General features: G+C 68.4%; 1 protein-coding gene across 7 annotated transcripts; it reads right to left on the minus strand.

The window, feature by feature from the left end:
- Positions 1-3,206: 3,206 nt before the first annotated feature.
- On the minus strand, positions 3,207-21,040 carry CAPN15 (calpain 15). 7 transcript variants are annotated; one of them, XR_002342468.2, is made up of 14 exons: positions 20,761-21,040; positions 14,760-15,053; positions 8,335-9,742; positions 7,575-7,783; positions 7,314-7,497; positions 7,013-7,236; positions 6,209-6,334; positions 5,962-6,114; positions 5,501-5,662; positions 5,184-5,410; positions 4,887-5,053; positions 4,622-4,800; positions 4,103-4,554; positions 3,207-3,293 (listed from the first exon to the last, which is right to left on the minus strand). XR_002342468.2 is itself a non-coding variant. In XM_021086919.2 (13 exons), exons 2-13 carry the CDS (start codon positions 14,939-14,941, stop codon positions 4,541-4,543), a joined length of 3,231 nt encoding a protein of 1,076 aa, XP_020942578.1. In that variant the 5' UTR covers positions 14,942-15,053; positions 20,761-21,040; the 3' UTR covers positions 3,207-4,540. The 7 variants fall into 7 exon arrangements, 4 of the variants coding, with proteins under 4 accessions (XP_020942578.1, XP_020942577.1, XP_084874322.1 ...); XR_014841123.1 differs by lacking the exon at positions 14,760-15,053 and having other exon boundaries at positions 4,103-4,550; XR_014841122.1 differs by lacking the exon at positions 14,760-15,053.
- Positions 21,041-21,741: the final 701 nt, after the last annotated feature.

Raw genomic sequence — 21,741 nt, forward strand, 5'->3', positions numbered from 1 at the left:
TCTCTTGGGCACTGCCCAGAGAGAGCAGGGGTGCTGATCCCCCTGAGACAACAGTGGTGGGGGCCCAGGGGATGGCTCTGGCCTTCCCCACCCCCACTGCTGACTCCCAGGGGACCGGGAGAGGCCATGCTACCAGCAGAGGGGGCGGGCTGCCTGCAGTCTGTTGCCAACTCCCAGGGGAAGGAAGGGCCCCTCAGCATTCGGAGGACAGCCCAGTGAAGCCAGGGGACCCAGGAGCCCTGGAGAGGGGGAGGAGGCCAGCACTTGGGGTGTTGGGAAAAGCAGGGGAGTCTGGGGAGGGCATCCAGCAGCAGCCGTGGAGGCTGACCTTGCGGGTGGGCCTTTCTGGAGGTTTGGGTGGGAGGATCCTGCAGCTCCTACAGGGGCTCAGCACCTGAGGAGCAGACTGGGCCTGTCTGGGCTCCTGGGGGGCCCGGGGGGGGTTCTGCCAGAGGGGCGAGAGCTCAGCACAGCTGCAGCCTGACGGCCTGCATGCGGGGCTGCGAGTCAGGTTAGCCCATTGAGGGCACAGATGCCCGACCCCCTGTCCATCCGCGGCCAGGCTTCGTGCCCCTGCGCGTTCTGCCCGAGGCACTCCCGGGCACATCTGCTCCTGCACAGCTGGCACACCATGTGCCCGGGGCCTGTCCCACTTTCCAGCCAGGAGTGGGCAGAGTGGTAGGTCATGACCCGGCTACTGGGCCCCGCCCCCAGCGTGTTGGGACAAGCTTGGGCCCGGGGAGGCGGCTTCTGCCCTTGAGGCCGTGTCACCGGCGGCCGAGCTCTGAGGCTTGTCTCCAACGTGGCCCTGAGCCCTGAAACCGCTGCTCACGATCCGTGGGTACTCTGGCATTAGTGGGGACCCAAGGAACAGCGCTTTCTGCTCTCAGCTCGTCCTGGTGTGGGGTGGGGCAGGGTCACGCAGCCCCTGCCTCTGTCCCCAGCCAGAGGCATGGCGGCCATTAACCTCCCCTGCCCGCTTGCCTGCCTGTCACCTCCATTAATGCCTGTACTTGTGCACTGGGGCACGTGGGCAGGAGGGTCCAGCGAGGCCAGGGGGACGTTGGTACAGTGCCTGGGGCAGGCCTGTCTCATCCCCTCAGTGTCCACACCAGGACAGGTGTGGGGCCAGGCCAGCCTCTGCTTGCCCAGCGGGTAGCAGCGTGGGGGCAGATCCCAGGCTGGGTCTAGGAGCCCCGGCCAGGGGTCGAAACTGGCTGGTGGCCACTCGCTCTCACTGATGAAACCTGTGGCTTGTGGCCGCCTCCCCCCGCACCCCCCCCCCGCCCTTGCCGTCGGGGCCAGAGCATGGGTTGTCCTTGGCAGTTCCTCCCCTCCCCATTCGAGATGGCCCGTTCGCGGTGGCCCTCCCCCTCCCCCAGCTAGCTCCCTCCTCTGGAAGCCCCCGCGGGTCACCCTGGGGCTGGGAGGGTGCCCTCTGACCCTCTGTCTGCTGCCTTGGGCCCTGGACAGAGAGGTTCCTGGACGCGCCTGGAGGCGCCAAGTGGGGCTGCAGAGGGAGTGAGCTCTCCACCGTGGGAGGCATGCGAGCTGGGGCCGGGGCCTTTCGCATCACCCAGGCAGGTGGGGGGAGCAGCTCAGGCCGCGGAGCCCCCCGCCCAGCGTTGGAGCCGCACACGGGCCGAGCAGCGCCCGGGGCCGACAGCAACCATATGTTGGAAGAGGAGCTGTGCGCGTCTCTCCGCGGCCCCCGGGGCCCGTCCTTCCTGGGCCTGTCACAGGCGATTTTCCCTGCCTGAGTGGCAGGCCGGCCAGCGGGCGGGGCCGCAGAAACTCGGCGCTGCTGCTTGGGGCGCGTCCCTCACGGCTCTTGGCGCCGGTCCCACCACTCCCTGCAGATGCAGGTGCCGCGCCTGGAGCGGGGGACCCTGAGATCTCGCCGGCCACGCGCCTCGTGCGGTCACCCCCGTCCAGGTCAAGGTCGGGAGCCCGGGAGAGGAGCTGGATGGCGGGCCGCCCGCTGCTCCGTCGTGGGCAGGCGCCTGGGGCGGGCAGGAGCCTCCTCGGCGCCCAGAGCCCAGAGCCGCGGAGGAGGCGGGAAGCCGCAGCTAATTTGTACACTAAGTGCTTCTGACAAGGGCGCTTCACAAGTGAGAACACACCACCGCCCGCCTCGGGAAGGCCAGGCCGCTGCGGCCGCCGGGCGGCCTGGGCGAGGGACACGGAGGGGCCGTGGGGACCCGGTCCGGCAGGGGGGGCCAGGGGGCCGGGGGGGCCAGGGAGAGGAGGGGAGGGAGGTGGGCTCGGGCCGAGGAGCCCCGGTGGCCGGAGGCTCGGAGCCGGCAGAGGGGGAGGGACGCAGCGGAGGTGGCGCGGCCCTGTGCGTTCCTCACACGGGGGCTGGGGCCCCGACCCCACGAAGGGACTCCCCTGAGGGTGCCCAGCGCCTCCTCACCCTACGCCCCCCCCCCCGCCCCGCCCCCAGCGGGAGAAGGTCCAGCGCGGCCGCGCAGCCACGGAGGAGCGGCGGGCGGCGGCTCCGGGCTCGGAGGTGAGATGTGTTGTGGCAGCTCCCCCGCTGCCCGGGGCCCGCCCGGAGCCAACACTGCTGGTGGCTTTAATTGCTTTCACATTCGATAGGCTGGCCGGTGACAGGCCTCTTACACCCGCCGCTTCCGCCGCCGCCACCGCCGGGCCCTGCTGCTCCGCGCCCTCGGCGGGGCAGCCCCGCCCGCCGGGGCCGGCGGCCACACCGGGGCCAGGCAGAGGCTGCAAAGCGCGTGCCCGCCTCCGCCACCACCTGTGAACCGGGGTGGGTGGGAGGGAGGGGGGCACGGCAGCCACCCGCCGGGGTGACCTTTTCTCCCTGCGCGGCCTCCCGCGCCATCTGCTCTGCAGGGTGAGCCTGATGGATTCAGACGGCCCTCTGCCCCCCGGGGGCCAGAGGCAGGTGACTTTCTGGGAGAAGCGGGGCCCACATACGGTCTGGTCCTTCTGTCTGCCTGGGACCAAGGCCTCATGGGGCGCAGTCTGTAAACTACCAAGCGGTCTGGCCTGAGCCTAGCCCTCCCCGACACCCCGGCCTTCTTGGGGCGCAGGCGGCGGGTGAGCAGGGTGCCCCCAGAGGCTCCCTGTGAGGCTGACCCAGGGCGCTGGCTGAGCCGCCCCAGGGAGCCTGGGTGCCCTTCGGCCCAGCTGTGCCCTTGGACCAGGCGCCCCTGGGAGGGGGTGACAGACGAGGATCCTTACAAAACAAAACATTTTTATTTGGTCCGTCGCAGCCTGAGTCTGGAAACACCCATGGAGACATCCTACAGGGATGGTGCTGACAACTGATAAAATAGTCTCTGCGTTACAAGAGCTGCCCTATGTACAGGGTTAAAAATACTCACAGCTCAGAGTACAAGGAGTACAAAGGAGGCCCGAGGGGGAGTCTAGGGCTTCCGGGGGCTTCTCCGGGCCTAACCGCCCCCCACCCCCAGAGCCCCACGGGAAGTGAGGGGCTGCGGGCAGGGCCACCCGCTGCCTGGGGGCCGCAGGGCAGTGAGGCCGGGCGGGCCTCCGGGAAGCTGGCCTCCGTCATCCTCAGGCGGACAGGGAACTCAGGGCTGAGCAACCCCAGGGAGAATGCTGGGCTTCGGAGGCAGGCGGGGCTTGAGGCCGCGCCTGCGCGCGCCCAGGCAGGGCGGGCCCAGGGTCTCTCCTAGACTCTCGTTCCCAGCAGAGGGCAGGGGAGGGCGAGCACCCGCCTCACCCAGCACAGGGCTGGCCTGGGCTCACCTGGCCTGCTGCCCCGACCGCAGCCAGGCATGGCTTCGATCCTGACTAGCGCGCCAGGCATTGCATAGTGTCCCTCCCCACCCTTGCCAGAGCCCAAGGTCGCCAGGCACCTGCCTCCTGGGCCACACTGCTGGGACTCCAGGGACCCCGGCTTGCCTCGTGAGGAGTCAGGGTAAGATGGGTTCTGGGGGCCAACTGGGGAAAAAGGCTCCTGATCTCATACCCTACAAGGGGGGGTGGTCCCTGCTCTCATTCTGGGGTCCCGGCCTCTGCGCCCCACAAAGGGGGTGGTCCCTGCTCTCGCCCTGGGGTCTCAGCCTCTGAACTGCCCAGATTTTGGTTTCGGGTCTCAGGGCCTCACCTGGGCTCTGGGAGTCCGAGCCAGACCTCCAGGACGGCTGGTCAGAGGCGCTGGCACACAGCCCCTGGAGCTGGAGGCCACTTGGAGGTATTCCATGTGGAGGCTGGGAGGCCCTGGACAGGAGGGAGGGCAGGGAGGAAGGCCCAGGGGAAGCCGCCCCCGCCACCGGCAGTCCCTGGGGGGGGGGGGGGTCCTGAGATTCTGGTTCAAGCGTCCTGTGTTGGGGTCTCCCTCGTAAAGTGCGTGTGGGGGCAGGCAGCTGGGGGCAGGGAGGTCACAGCGGACGGGGACCGTGCAGGCCAGCGACCTCGGGTGTGAGTGGGGGGCTGTGGCTGCCCCTGGAGGTGGTCCAGTCGCTGAGGAAGGCCTGGGCTGCCTTCCGGTGGGCCAGACGGTGGGTGATGGAGAAGCCGGCGTTGCCCTCGAGCTGGGACAGGATCACCAGGACCTGCCTGAGGGAGGGGCGCCTGTGAGGGCCTGGGCGGGGGGTGTGGGCGGCGAGGTGGGGGCGGTGCCCACCTGTGCAGGGGCGGCACGCTGTCCTGGGTGCGCAGGCTGCCCCGGGTGGACACCACGTTGAAGCTGTCAGAGCAGTCGCACTGCACGTGCAGGTAAGACTTAGGGTGCCGGTTCTCCACCACCACGATGAGCCCCGCCCAGCCGTGCGTCAGGTAGTAGCAGGTCATGCCCTCGCGGCCCTAGGCACAGGCGGTACCGGTGTGGGTGGGCGCCCCCCCCTCCCACAGCCCCCTTCCCCCTCCCCCTCCAGACCCACGGCGCCCACCTCGTGCCGCTCGCCCCTGCTCTCCGTGAGCAGGATGATGGCATCGGCCAGCGTGGTCGGCTGGGCCTCCACAGGCTCCACCATGACGAGCCTCGAGCTGTACACGGCAAGCACGTGGCCAGGCGGCTCCGGGGCGCCGCGGGGGACCCCGGTGGAGGGGCTGGAGGCTGTGAGGGGGCGGTGGGTGAGGCCAGCAGGCCGGCCGGGGGCGGGCGTGGGGCCGGGCGCGCCGCGGGCGGGGCCGAGGGTGCCACCAGCAGGCTGGGGCCGGGGCCGGGGCCGGGCGTGGGGCCTCACCCTGCGCCGCCGGTGGGCCGGGCGCGGGGCCCCAGTGGTTGAAGGCACAGCACACCACGGCATACTCGCCGGGCTCCAGCATCACGTCGCAGTTGACGAACTTCTTGACGGCGCGCTTGCTGTGGGCCAGCAGGCGGCCCAGGCTCAGGCGGCCGCCGCCTCCGAAGGACGCGCGGAACACCAGGACGCACAGGTCCAGGAGGTGACTGTCCACAGAGTCGGCGCGCCTGCGGCGGGGGGCGGGGTCAGGGCCAGCCAGGCTCCGCCCACCCCGCTCCGGCCCCGCCTCCGGCTCGGGCAGGCCCGGCTCTGCTCACCTGCTGCCTTCCTGGAAGAGGGCGAACTCCAGGGACGCGCGCTCCAGCACCGTGAGGGCCGTGACGCCCACGGGCCCGCTGGCCGAGCAGGGGAAAGAGCCCTGCACCCGCGCCTCCTGCCAGTCTGAGTGCACCTTGCAGATGTCCACGGAGTCGAAGTACCTGGGCAGCGAGAGGCCGGCCCCACTGAGCAACCCTCACCCCAGCTCCAGGCCCAGCCTGTCCCTGGGGCCTTGCGACCTCAGCAGGCATCTCTTGGGATGGGTCTCTCAGAAGCCCTGGTCTCGGCTGCTGCCCGGGGCTGGCACCAGGGGGCGCCAGGCCCCAACGCTGCCCCGCAGACAAGACCTTTGGGGGCAGAAGCACCCCCCAGGCCCCCCAGCTGGCAGGACCAGCATGCCAGGCTCCCAGGGGAGCTGGGGCCAACACAGGTCACCCGCCCCGCCCCCGGTGTCCAGTACCTGACAAAGTCGCTGTACTCCATCCAGAAGACGCCCTCGCTGCTGCCGTGTGGCATGAGCTCGCTTCGAAGGTGCCCTGGCCAGTGCGGCCACTCATCGGACCAGCTGCCATTCCAGGAGAAGCGGCCCCACGGGTTCCGGAGGCGCAAAAGCCTGTGGACCACGGGGCTGAAGGCCACGCCCAGGCCCCCAGGCCCCCGACCACACATCCGCACCCCAAGCCGTCCAGGCCCAGCCCAGCCCTTACCTGGAGCCCTGGACGTCACGCACGTCCAGGACGGAGTAGGCGTGGCGGGGGCGCAGGCCCAGGCTCTCGTAGGCCACGTCGTCCACCTTCATGTTGCCGCCTCCGCAGGAGGCGCCCATGAGGAACCTGTGTGGGCAGTGGAGCCCTGCTGACCAGGGAGCCCTTGGTGACCAGCAGCCTCGAGACCAGGGAGCAGGGAGGGGACATGCCCACAGAGGTGCGGATCCCTGGGAGACCCCCGTGAGGCACACGGGACTGAGGAAGAACTGGCTGAGAGCTCAGAGAGCCCGGGCAGGTGAACTGGTGGGCCTGGGTCCCTCAGAGGGGGTGCGAGGCTGGCGAGTCCTGCAGCTCAGGGCTGCAGCTTCTGGAGGGGGTGGGGCTGCGACACTGCCCAGGCCCAACCAAGGGACAGCTCCGAGCGCCCACGCACCCCCTCTCCCAGGCCTGGGGTCCTGGACCCCCCCACAGACACTAGCACATCAGAGCTCAGAAACCGCCCCTCACTTGGCTGCTCCCACCAGGGGCTGGCATGGGGTCCGTCCCTCGCAGCTCCAGGAGGGCGTGCGTGGTCACCACGGGCCCAGCTCAGGAGAGGCCTTTTCGATCGGAGCCAATGGCCAGCATCCTGCCTGCTCCCCACCCCACCTGGGCAGGTGGGACGGCCGGCCCAGCACGGGGAGCTAGGCCTCCCAGCTGTGGTCAGCCCCTGCCAGGAACACCTTGTGACATGTGGGTGCAGGTCGAGGGCACTGGCCCTGCTTCTCCCACCACTGCAGGCCCCAGCGTGGCCGTCCCTCTTACCCAGCCTCCTTCGAACTCAGCATTTTGGCCCAGATGAGGTCAGTGTCAACGGGCTCCTCACGGGGGTTAGTGGAGCTGACCTGCAGCGCCAGGCTCTCACAGGGAGCGCCGGTGAGCGTGGCCAGGCCCTCGATGGCGCGCCCTGCCTGGAGGGCAAAGTAGGAGCCATGCAGCTTGGCCAGTGCCTTCTCGATGAGGGCCACCCACAGCTGCTTGCGCTGAGCCTGCAGGGAGGGCTGGAGTTGTGAGGCCCGCCCGCGCCCGGCCCGCGCCCGGCCCGCGCCCGGCCCGCCAGCGCCACCTGGGAGAAGAGGAGGCAGCCGGCCTCATCGCAGGGCAGCATGTCGTCCACCAGCACCGTCGTCCACGTGCCGTCCTTGCAGAGCCGCACCTGGTAGGCGCCCTCCGCACACAGGCTGCGCGTGACCATCACCCGCTCAACCAGGTCTGGCCGCTCGGCCAGCACCGCCAGGGCACTCAAGAACCTGTGTGAAGCCGGCGCTCAGGGACAGCAGGGTGGGCCCGCCGGCCCCCCCGCCCCGAGGGGGCGCCCCGAGCTCACCAGCAGTTCCCCAGGAGCCCCTGCAGGATGTCCGAGGGCCGGAGAGTGTGGAACACGGACCAGGACGCGCTGTGGTCCCTGAAGACAGAGCAGTTGATCTCGTGGGGCCGCAGCCACTGTCGCACGCGCTGCTGGACACTGTCGCCTGCAGGGAAGCCCACAGACTTGGGCCCGGGGGGGAAGCTGTCGTCCACAAAGTTCACGCTGTTCTGCAGAGACCGTGGCCACACGTTCAGGCCGGACTGGACCCCCAACCCCCACAGGAGCACCCTGCTGCCTGTGCCCCAGAAGGAAGAGTGGGTGTGTGTGCGCCGCCCCCTGACCCCTGAGGATGGCTTGGCTGGGGCCTCATGTAGCCCACACCACCCTGTGCGGGACACTGCAGGCTGGTGACGGGTTGGCGGGAGGTGAGGGAGCCCTGGGGAGATGGTGCAGCCCCCCACCTCTGGGTGCCCCAGCAAGTGGGGGGCAGCTGCCCCTGTGGGTGGGGCCCTGGGCTCGGGGCTCCCGCGGCACCACGGGAAGGACATGAGAGGTCTTGGTGGCTGCAGGAAGCACCGGATCTGCGCCCACCTCCCCACGGGACCCCTGTCTGCAGGAGCTGACAGCCCAGCCAAGCAGTCAGCAGTGCGGACGGCGGGGTCAAGGACCCTCAAGGACATGGAAGGAGAAGCGCCACCCCCCCCAGCCCCCCAGCTGGAGAAGGGGCAGTGCGGAAGGACGGCTGCCGCAGAGGGGCCTCGCTCGGGCCGGCACACACCTCCCGGCAGAAGGCCACGATGTTCTCCCACAGGGCCTTGGCCTCGCCCTCGTCCGTCTGCCGCCGCTTCTCCACGTGCATGCTCTCCCTGCGCCTCAGGGGCACCCGGCGCTGGGCCACCAGGAGCTGGGGGGTGTGGCAGGCGGCACAGTGCTTGGCCCGGGGCGGGTTGAGCAGGGTGCAGGCGGGGCAGGCCCACTGGCCCGGGCGCTCGGACGGCGCCGGGGGCAAGGGGCGGCCGGCCTTGTGCACTGAGCAGGGCCCGGCCCTGTCCCCGCTGCAGTCGGGGCAGCGGGCGGGGGGCTCGCCATGCTCCTGGAAGCCGTGCAGCTTGGAGCAGCCGCATGCTGTGCACCGGGGGGCCGCCGTGGGGTTCCTGAGCGTGCACTTGGCACACGACCAGGTGGTGAAGTCAGGGCTGGAGGGGCTGGCGGGCGTGTAGCGCACGGTGTCACCGGCCAGGTCGATGATGTCGCCACCCGGCATGGCCCCGCCAGCCTCGCAGTGGGCAGGGCTGGCAGGGCCAGGTGGGCGCAGCATCGGGCCACCCTCGGCCGCAGCCTCCTCCTCCAGGAGGCTCAGCCGCTTGCCGGAGAGCAGCTCCGCCAGGCGAGAGGCCCCGCCGGTCCGCCCCAGGCCTTGGGGGGGGCCCTTGGAGCCGGCAGTGGGTGGGGGCTGGGCGGCCTCAGGCACGGGCGGCTGCAGCTGGGGGGGCACCTCGCGGCGGCTGCGAGGCATAGGGTTGTTCTGGAGGGCAGGTGAAAAGGGGCTGAAGGGCGGCCCCCCAGGGGGCTCCTGGTCTACAGCAGCGGAGGGAGGGTCAGCCTCGGCGCCCTCCCCGGGCTGGGGTGGGGCAGGCGCAACGGGGAAGCCTGCGGGAGCCACGACTTCCGGGACCACCAGGGCCTCGGGAGGGATCCTGGGCAGCGAGAGCTTTCGGGGGCCCCCGCAGGCTGAGCAGGAGCTGGCCACGGGCGTGTTGTGCAGCGTGCAGCGCTGGCAGGCCCAGCCGCCTCCCTCGCCCGCTCCCTCTGCCGCCGCCACTGGTGGCCCTGCTGTCCGTGCCGGCCCCGCCTCCTCCTTGCAGCCGCCCTGGGGCTCCAGCAGGATGGTGGGGGGCTTGGGCAGGACCCCGTTGATGACGGGCAGCAGGGAGGTGCCGGGCACGGGCTCCGGGGCAAAGCCGCACACCTCGCAGGCCGCCCTGCCCAGGAGGTTGCGGAACGTGCAGCGGGCGCAGGGCCACTTCTGCTCCTCCACACTGAGCCGCAGGATCTGGTCCAGGTCGGGCTTGTGCCGGGGGGCCTCGCAGATGGAGCACTGGCGCTGGCCGGCCGGGTTCAGGAAGGTGCAGCGGGCGCAGGACCACTCTCCAACCGCAGCCATGGGCCCGGGCGAGTGGGTGTGGCTGCAAGGGAAGGCGGCCGTCAGCGACTCCCCACGCGTCAAGGCTGACTCCCCACGGGTCGGAGCCGTTGGGTGGAAAAGACTTTGCAACGAGCCGTGCTGGGAAAACTGCATCTAAACGCTCAAGAGTGATGCCGGGCCCTCACCTCACAGCACAGGAAGGAAATGAACTCAAAACCCACCAACCCCAAAGCTGAATATATGAAAAGCCCTTCCGACTACACAGCGTACAGCCTGTCTTTAAGGCTGGGCAGAGGTGCTACAAAGATACAGAGCTGGTGAGAAGGTGCCCAGTGTCGGCAACTTCAGGGACACACCAAGAGGTAGGACCTTGCACCTGCTCGGGGCCAGGACCACGGGGCAGAGGGGACGGCGCTGGTGAGGATGCGGGGAAAGCTGGGGCTGCCCTGAGAGGCTGGCGGGACTGTCAGGGGTCCCGCTGTGCTGGAACACAGACGGTTCCTCGGAAAGGTAAACAGAATCCCCCGAGGCTTCCTCGGAAAGGTAAACAGAATCCCCCGAGGCAGCAGGCCCACCCCAGGAATGTGCTTTACACACGTGAGACCTGGTGCTCTTCTCACAAACACCCCCCAACACACACACACAGGCACTCACTCACACACACACAGGCACTCACACACCCACACCCACGCACTCACACCCACCCACGCACTCACACACTCACGCACCCACACCCACGCACTCACACACACTCACACCCACCAACCCGCACTCACACCCACCCACACCCACGCACTCACACGCACGCACTCACACCTACCCACCCACTCACACACTCGCACGCACTCACACACACACGCAGGCACTCACACACACCTGCACTCTCTCTCTCTCACACACACACACTCAAAGCAGATCTGCTCACAACAGTCAGGGTGGAAAGGACCCAGGTACTGTCACTGAATAAGTGGATAAAGGAGACACGGATCACTTGGTCCCCAAGAACGGATGGGCCCCGAAAGACAACAAGCCTCACGTGTGTGAATGAAACACAGGCAACGAGCTGGATAGGCAAACCCAGAGGCAGGCAGAAGCCTGGAGGTTCCTGGGGCTGAGGAGGGGACGGGAGGCTCTCAGCTCCAGGGGCCTCGGGGGCGGGCAGACCTGGCCTCTGGAGGGCGGATCTGGGTGCGGGAGGCGTCTACACCCCGCAACACCCTCTCCTACACGCACTGCAGCTGCTCTGCTTGGCAGAAAAATCAATTGTTCTTTACAACAAGGCACGGAGCTGGTGCTTCTGATGCTATGTTTGTGCCCAACCCTTCAGGAAGAAAGAAGTCCTGTCTCTTAGTAAAAACAACAGAAGCTGCCTGTGCAGCACTCAGAGCTGACCACGGAGCCGCCTTCCGGGCCACGTGGCTGGGGCTCACGGGGGCCGGGTCAGCTCCGGGCTCCGCCTCCATGCTGCCGAAAGCCGAAGGACTCTGCCTGGAGATGACAGGGGCATCCCCCCAACCCCGGAGAAGGGCCCACGGGCAGGGCACGAGCACGCGTGCATCATGGGCAACCACAAGCTGGGCCCCGGGCTTGGAGGATGGCCACCTGCTCTGTGTCCCCGCCCAGCCTGGTTACGTGAGCCTGCAGAGCTGGCCTGACCCTGTGAAGACCACCTGCCACCGGCTGCTGGGTGGGGTCCCAGGGACAAGCTCAGGACAGGCGGTCCCAGGGCCCTCCTGGGACATACCTGCCCTCAGCTGCAGTGGGCCAGGCAGCTGAGCGGAGCCTGGAGGAGGCGGGAACCCAGCTCACGTCCACCCCCACGACCCCACGGCCATTCTCTGGCCCAGATAAACATGAGGCCACACCTGGGACCCCAGGACACAAGGCAGGTTGGCAGAGTCACGGCGGCCTGCACCTCTGTCCATACCTTGATGCCATAGGTGGTGAGACGCAGTGGCTTGGGGGTCAGTGACCAGGTGTCCTGAGCAGGGGCTGGCCTGAGGGGCCCTGGCCCTCTCCTACTCTGGTCCCCACACCCTGGGTCCTCACACAGTCCCCCTGACGCGCCGGGGGCCTAGGACCTGGATGCCAAGAGGGCCTAAGCTGAGGTCAGAGCACCGGACAAAGCTGGAAAACGAGACTACGACGGGGAGCCCAGGTAAACCCGAGCCTCGACACAAACATGCCCAAGCTCCACGACACCGCTCAGAGACCACCCTGAGCCGCGGACACGGGGAGCCACGCGCTAAGAAACCACCGGGTCAGGAGTTCCCGTCGTGGCGCAGCGGAAACGAATCCGACTAGGAACCATGAGGTTGCGGGTTCGCTCCCTGGCCTCACTCAGTGGGTGAAGGATCTGGCGTTGCCGTGAGCTGTGGTGTAGGTCGCAGACGCGGCTCGGATCCCGTGTTGCCGTGGCTGTGGTGTAGGCCAGCGGCTACAGCCCTGATTCGACCCCTAGCCTGGGAACCTCCGTATGCCGTGGGTGTGGCCCTAAAAGGACAAAAGAGGAGTTCCCGTCGTGGTGCAGTGGTTAACGAATCCGACTAGGAACCATGAGGTTGCGGGTTCGATCCCTGCCCTTGCTCAGTGGGTTAACGATCCGGTGTTGCCATGAGCTGTGGTGTAGGTTGCAGACACGGCTCGGATCCTGCATTGCTGTGGCTCTGGCATAGGCTGGCAGCTACAGCTCCGATTAGACCCCTAGCCTGGGAACCTCCATATGCCGCAGGAGCGGCCCAAGAAATGGCAAAAAGACAAAAAATAAAAAATAAAATTAAAAAAATAAATAAATAAAAGAAAAAGACAAAAAAAATAAAAAAATAAAAAAATAAAAAGAAACGACTGGGTTATTGCTTAGGGCAAAGGCCAGGCCAGGGGGAGGCTGACACCAAACACTGCCCTGCCCTCAATTCTCTGCAACCAGACACTCAGCTCCGGGCCAAAGGGAGCAAGGGAGGCACGAGCGAGCGGGGTCGCAGGGGTTGGCCTGTCACCACCCCAGGCGCAGCCCAGGCCTGGGGCCAGCCTTGTCCTTCCCAGGAAAGCTGAAGGGTAAGTGGTGTCCGCACTCAAGGGCCTTGGCCAGGCCGCCAACCCGAGGCCAGGTTCGGGGCAGGATGTGCCCACCGAGCCGCCAAGGCCCTGCTGGTTCTGAGGTACGTTCTCTCCGGGCTCACCTCAGCCAACTTTGGGGTGTCCTCTTTGCCTCTGTCCCCAGGGGAGGCCCAGGGCTTGCAGATGGCCAACCACACGGTTCCTGACCCCGGCCTGGAGGTGGTGGTGGCGCCAGATGTGGAGGCTCTCAGTGGGCAGCGGGGCCACCGCCATGCTGGCCCCTTCGCGGTGCCCGGGGCCCAGAAGAGCGCCGCCTGCCTGTCCCTTCAGACCCCCTCTGGTCTGGGCGTCTGGGTTCCCGCAGGACCCTAGCAGCACCCCATCCTGAAAAGCTCCCCGAACCCCTGGAAATAAAATGACGAGTGTGCGTGGAGAAAGGCGTAAACACACCGGCCACCAGGGACGCACGGACTGAACCAGCCCGTGCCACCACTTGACACCAGCAGGCCAGGACCCCAAGTGCGGGAGGGAGAACCAGAGCCTTCCCTGCACAGCCTGGGGAGGGGGGGGGACAGGAGACGGTCCAGCCGCTGTGCGAGACAGCCTGGCAGTTTCTCAGAAAGGTTGACGTGAACTGAACCATAAACCCCGGCAATTCTGTTCTAGAATCTACCCTAGAGACGTGAAAACACACATCCACGCAAAAACACAAATGCCCACAGCAGCACATTCATAAAGTCCAGCAGCCAAGAGCCCAAACGTTCATCCACCAACAAGCAGGTCCGCTGCGCCCGGTGGAGTGTCCCTCAGCCAAGAATGGAGGGGCACGGACCCCCCAAGACAACAGGGTGAGCTCTGAAAACACAGCACTCGGTGCGAGCAGTGGACACGAAGGCCACAGCGTGCGACACCCACCACAGGAAATGTCCAGACAGGCACATCCAGAGATCAGGAGCGGGTGAGGGGTTGCCAGGGGCTGGAGGGAGGGAGCAGGGGTGACAGCACGCGGGCAGGGGACGCGGTTGCAGAGATGCTGCAAGGGGGACGCGGGGATGGCTGCACAACCGAATGGGCCAAAGCCACCGAGCTGCTCACTCGGGAGCGCAGGGAAAGTGCGTCTCTGATGCCATGACAAGAACGAGGCCGACCACGAGCTCGCCGCGCCCCTGCCGCCTGCATCCTGCCCGACCCTCTGGATCCAAGCCCGCAGGACTGTGTCCACTAGCATAGCTCGGTGGAGACCTCGGCGATGGCCCTGCAGCCCCCCAGGAGGCTGGTCCTGCTCCCGCCTGCCTGCTGGCCGCCTCGACAGCCTTGGGGGCTGGGAGACGGAGGCGGAGGACTGCCTGGATGCCCAGGAGAGAAAGTACCGCCCCGGCCCAAGGTCTGTGGACCTTGACTGTCCGCTGCACACCGGGCACCTCTCCCTCCAGTGAGGCCAAGGGACAGGTGGCGGTGGGGACGTCGGAGCCCAGCCCGCCCAGGCTGCCCCACAGCGGCTCCCGCGAGAAGCTCGCCGTGTGACCCAGGGGGCCGAGTCCGGCTGCAGCTGCAGCAGGAGGAGCTGGCTCGTAGCGGTCTGCCAGCGGGACCCACGGTGCCCTCTGCTCCCCTGTGTGTGTCTCCACGTCAGAGCAGGGGCACCACACACAGGCGGGGGGCCCCAAATCCCACGGAAAGCAAGCTGGCATCTGGGGAGCATGCCCCCCCCCCCCCCGCAAGAAGCTCCGGCTCTGTCTGGCACGGACAGCACGGCCCGGGCCAACCACCTCCGACCAGCCCGGCACAGACCCGCAGCCTGGCCCAGAGCGGGGCTGGAGTCCCATGCCTTCTCTGTGGAGCGAGCAACCTCAGAGCCTCGGGCCCCTGGCAGAAGGGGGTCCCCAGAGGCCGCCCCTGGGGAACAGGGGCCCCGACTTCTCTGACAGCCCCTCTGCAGAGGAAGAGGTGCCTGACAGCGGCGCCCGCCCCTCCGGGCCACCCGCTCCCCGCCTTCTTACCTTCGGGCCCGGGGACGTGGGGGCTGGTGCTGCCGGGTGACCAGGGAGCTGCCCCACACATGCCCCCCGGGGCCACTCCTACACCAGCCGGCCGCTGCCGGGGGCCCCGGGTAGGGCGGCCCCCCGGGGAAGCCGTGGTCGGACTCTGTCTCGGCGGCCAGCGAGGAGGCGGAGCTCCCCATGGCCCCCGCGACGGTGGCCACGCTGAGAGCCGGGCCTGGTCACATGTGGCCGGCGGCGGTGGGCGAGGTGGAGCATGAGGAGGGCACCCTCGCTGGAGACAGGGCGGCCGCGCTGGTCCGAGTCACAGGACAACAGAAATGACAGAGAGAATAGAGAGAGAAGAGACAGCGTGATTCGCGGGCACCAAGCCCGGGAGCCCTGACAGGTTCCCAGCCCACAGGCGGCCGCGGGCGGCAGAGGAGAGCTCGGAGCGGGCCGTGGCCCTTGGCTGGCAGCCGTGCCGTGCTCGCTGGCCTCCAAAAAGGGTGTCGGCCTTAGAGGAAGAGGACCCAGTGCGGGGCGTCCGACCAGGAAAAAGGAACGTGAGGGAAGAGAGCGAGCCCTGGCAGGACAGCCTCGGGTAGGGGCACCAGGGGCTGCCCGCAGCCACAGGGAGGCGTCGGAGTCACCCCCACGGGCCTCCCGGAGAAGGCCAGGTGCCAGGGGAGGGACCCGGGAGGCAGCCAGGCCTCTGGGGCCGTGAGGGCCTGCCCTCCGAGGGGCGGGGGGCCAGAGGCACCTCCCAGCGAACGAAGCAGGTCCCAGTCAGGTTCAGGGCGGTGCCAGGACCGGGCGCTGGGCCAGCGTGGTTGTTTGCGTGGCTCTCTTGCAGAGCAGCCTCGCCCCCACCCCCAGGTCGCCCAGTGACCCCCTTCTCCCTGCTTCCAAATAAGACCCCTGGACTCGGGCCGGCGGCGGGGGTGGACTTGGGGGGACGTGTCCTTGTACATGGGTGGGCTGTGGGCGCCCACGCCAGAGAGGGGCTCACGGGGCTCTGGCAGTGGGAGGAGTCTGGGTGCCTCTGCAGAGGGCTTCGGTCAGATGGGCTGAGGCCCCGCAGCAGTACCGTGCAGACGCAAGGGGACCCGGGTGGGGCAGAGCGGCAAGGCCCCCATGGGCTCGGTGACTCCCAAAGTCCCCTTCCACTCGGGCCAGCCCTGCCTAGCACGACCGGAGCCGAGGGGGGGGCAGAGGCTGCAGCAGCCCGCAAGCGCACATGGCTGCCTGCACCTGGCCGGAGGGCCAGCCAGCAGGAGTGCCGTTGAGGAGGCCACGCAGGTCATCTCCAAGCCCAGCGGCCCGAGGAGAAACGTGGGGAACAGGCGGGCGTCTCGAGCGCGAGCGCGCACCCACCTCACCCGCACGTCCAAACCACCCGTGCCACCTCCGCCTGGGCCCGGGCACCAGGTCTTCCTCTACCGGGGGCGACGGCCAGCCCCCCGTGGGCCCTGCTCCCAGCACGCCCGCCTCTCCCACGCGCTGAGTGGCACCAGAACCAGGTCAGGGCTCTGAGGGCGCAGAGCCGCAGGCAGAGGACCGAGCACGCACACTGGCGACGCCCGCCTCCGTCGGCACGAGGGGCCGGTGCTGCAGGAGGAGGTGCCCCGCCGCCCGCGGCCACGCCGGCTCCTCCTGGCTCTCGTTGGAGAACCTGCCCTACATTGGAAGGGGCCGCTGGCCTGGATCCGGTCCCACCGGACTCCTGTTCCCCAGCACCCTCTGCCCGGTGCCTTAGAGGACAGCAGGGGCCCTCCCAGTGCCGAGGGTGACCCCTCCTCAGAACACTGGTGGGGCGTGCCTGTTGAGGGTGGCAGGCAGGGTGCCGGGGGCAGCACCCCAATGGCCTCACCCGCTCACCTCCTCCCACTGCCCCTGGGCCCTGTGACACGAGAGGCAGGAAGTGGGGCAGGGCTGGCTGAGTCGCCTGGCTGAGGACGGGGTGAGCCAACACCAGCAGAGACCAGGACCCCATGCCCGTCCCCTTCAGCTGGGGGCTCTCGGGAATTCTGTGGGCACGAGCACAGAGCGCCTCACCTCTCCCCTCTCCCCATCGCAGCATCAGGCAGCCTGAAACCAGCCCGGGATGGGGCACAGAGGAAGCCCCAGGTGCCACCCTTCTAGGTCCCCTCCAGAAACCAGGCTGGGACCCTCCCCAGGAGGCCCGACGTTGACCTCCCCTGCCCCGCACAGCGAGCGCGTCCCCTGAAGGACACCCAAGGGGCAGGAGACACGTCTGCCTTGCGGCACACCTGGGACAGCGGGACGGCGGCCCCCGGCCTCAGGCTTGGTCGAGGCAGGGGTCTGGAGTCGTGAATAGACTTCTGAGGAGCGGCCCCCAGCTGGTGCTCAGGCTCAATGTGCGAAGAGCACGTCTGCGCAGAGGGCACCGCCCTCGGGGGAGGCTCTGGAGCCCGGCCCAGGCTCATCAGCAAGTGGAGCCAGAGTCCACCGTGGTGCCGCCACGTGCGGTCCAGGCCTGGGGCCACGGGGACTCTGCTGCAGGGCTCTGTTCCTCATCCTGCGGGAGGTGGCTGGGGACCACGCCCCTTTAGAGGCTACAGCTGCTCCCTCTCCTGTGAGACGAGGCTGGAGGCCCCAGGGGTAGGGGTGGCCTGACTCAGTGGCGCCTCGGCGCCAGGTCCAAGGCCTCCCTCAGCCTGGCTTTGCCTGTGTCTGGGGCCACCGGGGAAAGGTGCCCAGGTGCGGCAGGGCTCTGGGCGAGCAGCCAGGAGCCATGGAGACTCATCCAGACCCAGGTGCTGGTGCCACCCGGCCACTCCAATGCCCTCAGGGCACACCCCTGCCCCCCCCAGGCGCAGGGAACAGCCCGCCAGGCTAACACCCCACGACAGCACGGCAGTCTTCTTCAGAGAGGGAGTGTCGAGGTCCTGCTGGAAATCGTTACAAACCGCCCCTAAGAGCCAGGTCTGTGAACAGCATGGGCACCAGCACTGCCTGCTGTCCGGCCCGCGTGCGCGCCAAGGCAGCCGGCCGCTCTGCCTGGTGTTTTGGGGCTTCTCTGTCTGCCCAGCACCTCGGCCCCAAAGGGTCCAGTAGTGGCCAGGGCTCAAGGAGCCTCTGTGGCCCCACTGGCACCCGCAAAGGAAGCGACTGGCAGGTGTCAGGCAGCGTCTGCTCTGCTTTTGGGGCCTCGCAAGACCAAGCCACAGGTGAGGGGCCGTCTGCTGCCACGGAGGCCGGGGGCTGCCTCCAAGAGGGGAACGGGTCCCCGGATGCCCTGGCTTTGGAGGTGTACCCTTCAGTCAGATGCCGAAAAGAGGAAGTTACTGTCGGCAGCCAAGGACGCCACCACGCTTCACTTTCCACTTCCGTGTTTACAGAGGAATCGAGGGGAGGCTACGGGGCGAGTGCTCTCGCCCCAGCACTGCTGTCTGCCAGGCGGTGGAGGGGCAGAGCCCTGCTCTAGGCTGCCTGTGACCTCGGGCACGGGGGTGGGGCAGGGGCAGGGGCACTTCACAGGGACACGAGGGCACCGGAGCCTCCAGCTCCCCCCGCAGCGCAGCAGCCGGGCAGCCCCCGGGGGCTGGGCAGGAGGGCTTCGGCTGCTCTGGGTCTGTACCGGGCCAGCGTGGCTGCCCTCCTTGAAACACACACACGCACACACACACACAAGGTGACTCGGCCCAAGTGAAGCCTCTATCGACCTGTTTTCCTCCTGATATTTGCCAGCACCGTCCAGCTCGGCCCCAAGGGAGAGGGGGTGCAGCCCTTGACCCCAGGGAAGCAGAGAGCAGGGTGTGGGCAGCCGCCCAAGTGAGATGCTGCGGCAAGGACAGGGAGCGAGGCCGGGCCGTCCACTCGGTCCACCCCGGGTGCCCCGGAAAAGTCCTCGCCCAAGGGACAGCACGTCCTTCAGGCATCAGGAGGCCCCCAGCTGCCCTCCCACAGCCCCTGCTCCCTGCACTGTCCTGCCGGCACCAGCATGAGCCTCCACTGGGACCCCACCTTAAGCCACAGCTGACCCAGAGTGACAGTGAGAGGGTGAGGCTGGGCTGGCCCCCAAGCCCGAACTCCTCGCACAGCCGCCTTCCAGCTCATTCGAAGCAGGTGGAGACCAGCGAGCCCCCCCATCCCGGAGAGGCTGTGGGTGCCAGTCCCAACCACTTTGGGGGCTCCCCTCTGAGGTCAGAGCGGGGTCACCAGAGCTGCCTACAGGCGGGCAGCTGACAGGATGCTCGCTGACCACTTCACCTTTGGACGGGCTGTGTAGGGCACAGGGGGAGCTGGGGATGGCCAAAGCAACAGCACAGGCCTGCTGGGCATTCTTGGCAGAGCAGGACAGGGTGGTGGTGGGGGGAGGTAGGAACCTGCGTATCCCTGCGAGCCTGGCAGAGGGAGAGGGAGCCAAGTCCCTGCGTGGGGACAGGGGTAATGGGTGGCAAGGGCCAGAGGTGCCAGAAATCCAAGCAGAAGATCAGGGCAAGGAACCAGCTGATCCAAGTCCCCTTGGTGCCCCTCGGGGGCAGGAGGTACCTTTGGATGGGGTCTGGGCACAGCCCTGAGGCTCTCCACTGACCAGCAAAGACCCATGAAGGAGCCACAGTTTCTGCGGATTTCTAGGGCAGCTGAGTCCTTCTTCCCAACTCCATGTACACGAGGTGAACAGTCAGCGACCCAGACCTGGACGCGCGGCCCCAGCAGCCACGGCCGCCCCATGGCCTCCGTGAGGAGGTGCTCCGCAGAGTGCGGCCCAAGAGACGGGTCCAGAGAGCTGGGTGCAGGGCCTCCAGCAGAGCCCACCGTCAAGAAGGGCAGGGCTCCGAGCCACCCCTGGGGGGCAGGACTGCAGGGCCCTCCGCCTCTTGCCCTCAGAGTCCTGGGTCTGGGCGGCTCAAAGGAGAGAAACGGGATCCAAGACGGAAGGTCCCTGTCTAAAGCCAGGCAGTCACTGAGCCCTGGGCCCAGCGTGGCGGGGCGGGGGTTAAGCCTGGCTCTCAGTAGGTCACGGGGTCACCAGCCTGTCTGCTCAGGGGAAGCAGCTGCAGAAGGGAAGAGGGGAGCTCCTGCCAGGAGCAGAAGGACCTGAGAGGAAATCAGTCGAGCCCAACCTCTCGCAAGACCCACTCCCAGCAGCCAGGCTCGGGGTTCCCAGTCCACGGGGGCCTCCCCAGGGACTTGGGCCAGGGAAACACTAGCCTCTCCCCGCACTCGAGAAAGTCACCCAGAAATGGCAGGATCGCGTTACCCCACCTCCTAGGGCAGCCCAGCCTCTAGCGGCAGAAGGGGATCAGGGGCACCCTCCTGACGGTGGCTCACACAGCCCCCAGGCCGGGACAGGGGAGGGGCTCCCAGGAGGGGTGCGAACCTACTTAGCACTCGGCGGAGGCCCGTGTCCCCCCAGGACACGGCCGCTCAGAGCCACCGGACCCCAAACTCCCAGGCCTGGACTCACTGGGATCCTGTGGTTGCAGTCTGGTCCCAAATTCCTGCGTGTTAGGAGGCGCCCCCACCTCCTCCAAACAAGCCCAGTCACTTGACCACACAACAGGGGTGCGCTGGTGAGGACCAGAAGAGCCCCTCTTGTGGGCAGCAAGAAGAGCGTGAAGGGTCGCCGTGCAACCTGGCAAATCCTCTCAGGGCCCCTGTGGAAAACTTCTCGGTTCGCTCCAGCGCCAGGAGAGGGACGGGAGAACGAACTGTGGTGGCCGGCCAGTGGGCACACAAGGCGCGCCCGCGCTCCCACTCCGCGGGGCCACCGCGGGACACATCCCGAACGCAGCCGGGGACGGGACACTGCCCGGAGATAAGGGCACTCAAGGGCAGGAAAGGTTCAGGCCGCCTCCTGTGTCCACAGCACCCTGGCTGGTCTCTCGCTGTCTGGTCCCCCAGGTCCCGCCGGCTTCTCCCTCGGGCAGCGTCCCCAGCCCGGTCGTGCCGGACCAATGCCCAGGGGGCGCCGCCCGCCGGTCCCGGCCCCACGAGGGGCCAGGCCGCTCCCCCCGGCCCGGCCCGGCCCGGCCCGGGCGGCGAGACTCACCTCCGCAACCCCGCGGCGCCTTCTCAGTCCCCGCGGCCCGGGCCCGCTCGCCTGCGCCGGTCGGCCCACAACTTGTTCTCGGAGGGCAGGCGGGCCCTCTGCCGCCGGCGCGCTGCCCCGACGGCCTCCCGCGCTGAGTGGCGGAACCGGCAAGCGTCTCGACCCGGCCCGACCCGGCCCGGCCCGGCCCGCGCCTCTCCCTGCGCCGCCTCCGTAGCGTAGCGCCCGGCCGGGGCCCCAAGGCTACGGCGCGCCCGGGGCGCACGCGGCGCTGTGAATCGCGCGCCCGGACTACCGCTCCCACAAGGCGGCGCGGCGCGCGAGGCAGGCCGGGAGGCGGAGTCCGGGGCGGTGGCCCTCAGCCGCCTCGACTGGCGCCCTCCGACTTCCCGGGCCGAGCCGACCGCGAGCGCCGAGGTAGGCGCCCGAGCCGGAAAACGGGAGGCACGGCGTGCCGTGGACGCGACCGGGACTACAACTCCCAGAGTGCCCGGCGCGGTAGGGAGGGGCGGGGCTTCACACCCCCCCCGCCCCGGTCGCGGCGCTTCCGGCTGCTGCTGTGCCGGGCGGCGAGGGGCTGCGGCCCCGGACCCCTCCCGGGCCCCTGCGCTGCGCTGGGCCTGCTCGCAGAACCGCCCCCTCCCTCCCGGGTCCCCTCTCGACTTGTCTGCCTCTTCCGGCCCGCAAGGGCTTCCCGGTCCTGTTTCGGTTTCGCTGGGATCGACCTGCGCTGACCACGGCCGCGCCACTCTCTGTGACCCGGGCAGGTTGCTTGCCAGAGCTCCAGTTTCTTCTGGGCCATCGGGGAACCAGTATCCCCGAGCCGCTGGAAGGACGGAGTGAGGCACACGCGCAGCCCAGCGCCAGGCAGGGAGGAAGCCGCGGGGGGGCCTCCGAGCAGAACCCGGCCCTGTTTGCTCAGAGCCTTTCCCTGCACTTTGGGTAGTCTGAGGTCACTCTCATACCCAGCAGCCGCGGACT

Source organism: Sus scrofa, chromosome 3 (genome assembly GCF_054392235.1).
Source record: "Sus scrofa isolate SSC_HxYL_T2T_F1_AM1 chromosome 3, Sscrofa_HxYL_maternal_Yorkshire_Landrace_v2.0, whole genome shotgun sequence".
Lineage (NCBI taxonomy): Eukaryota > Metazoa > Chordata > Mammalia > Artiodactyla > Suidae > Sus > Sus scrofa.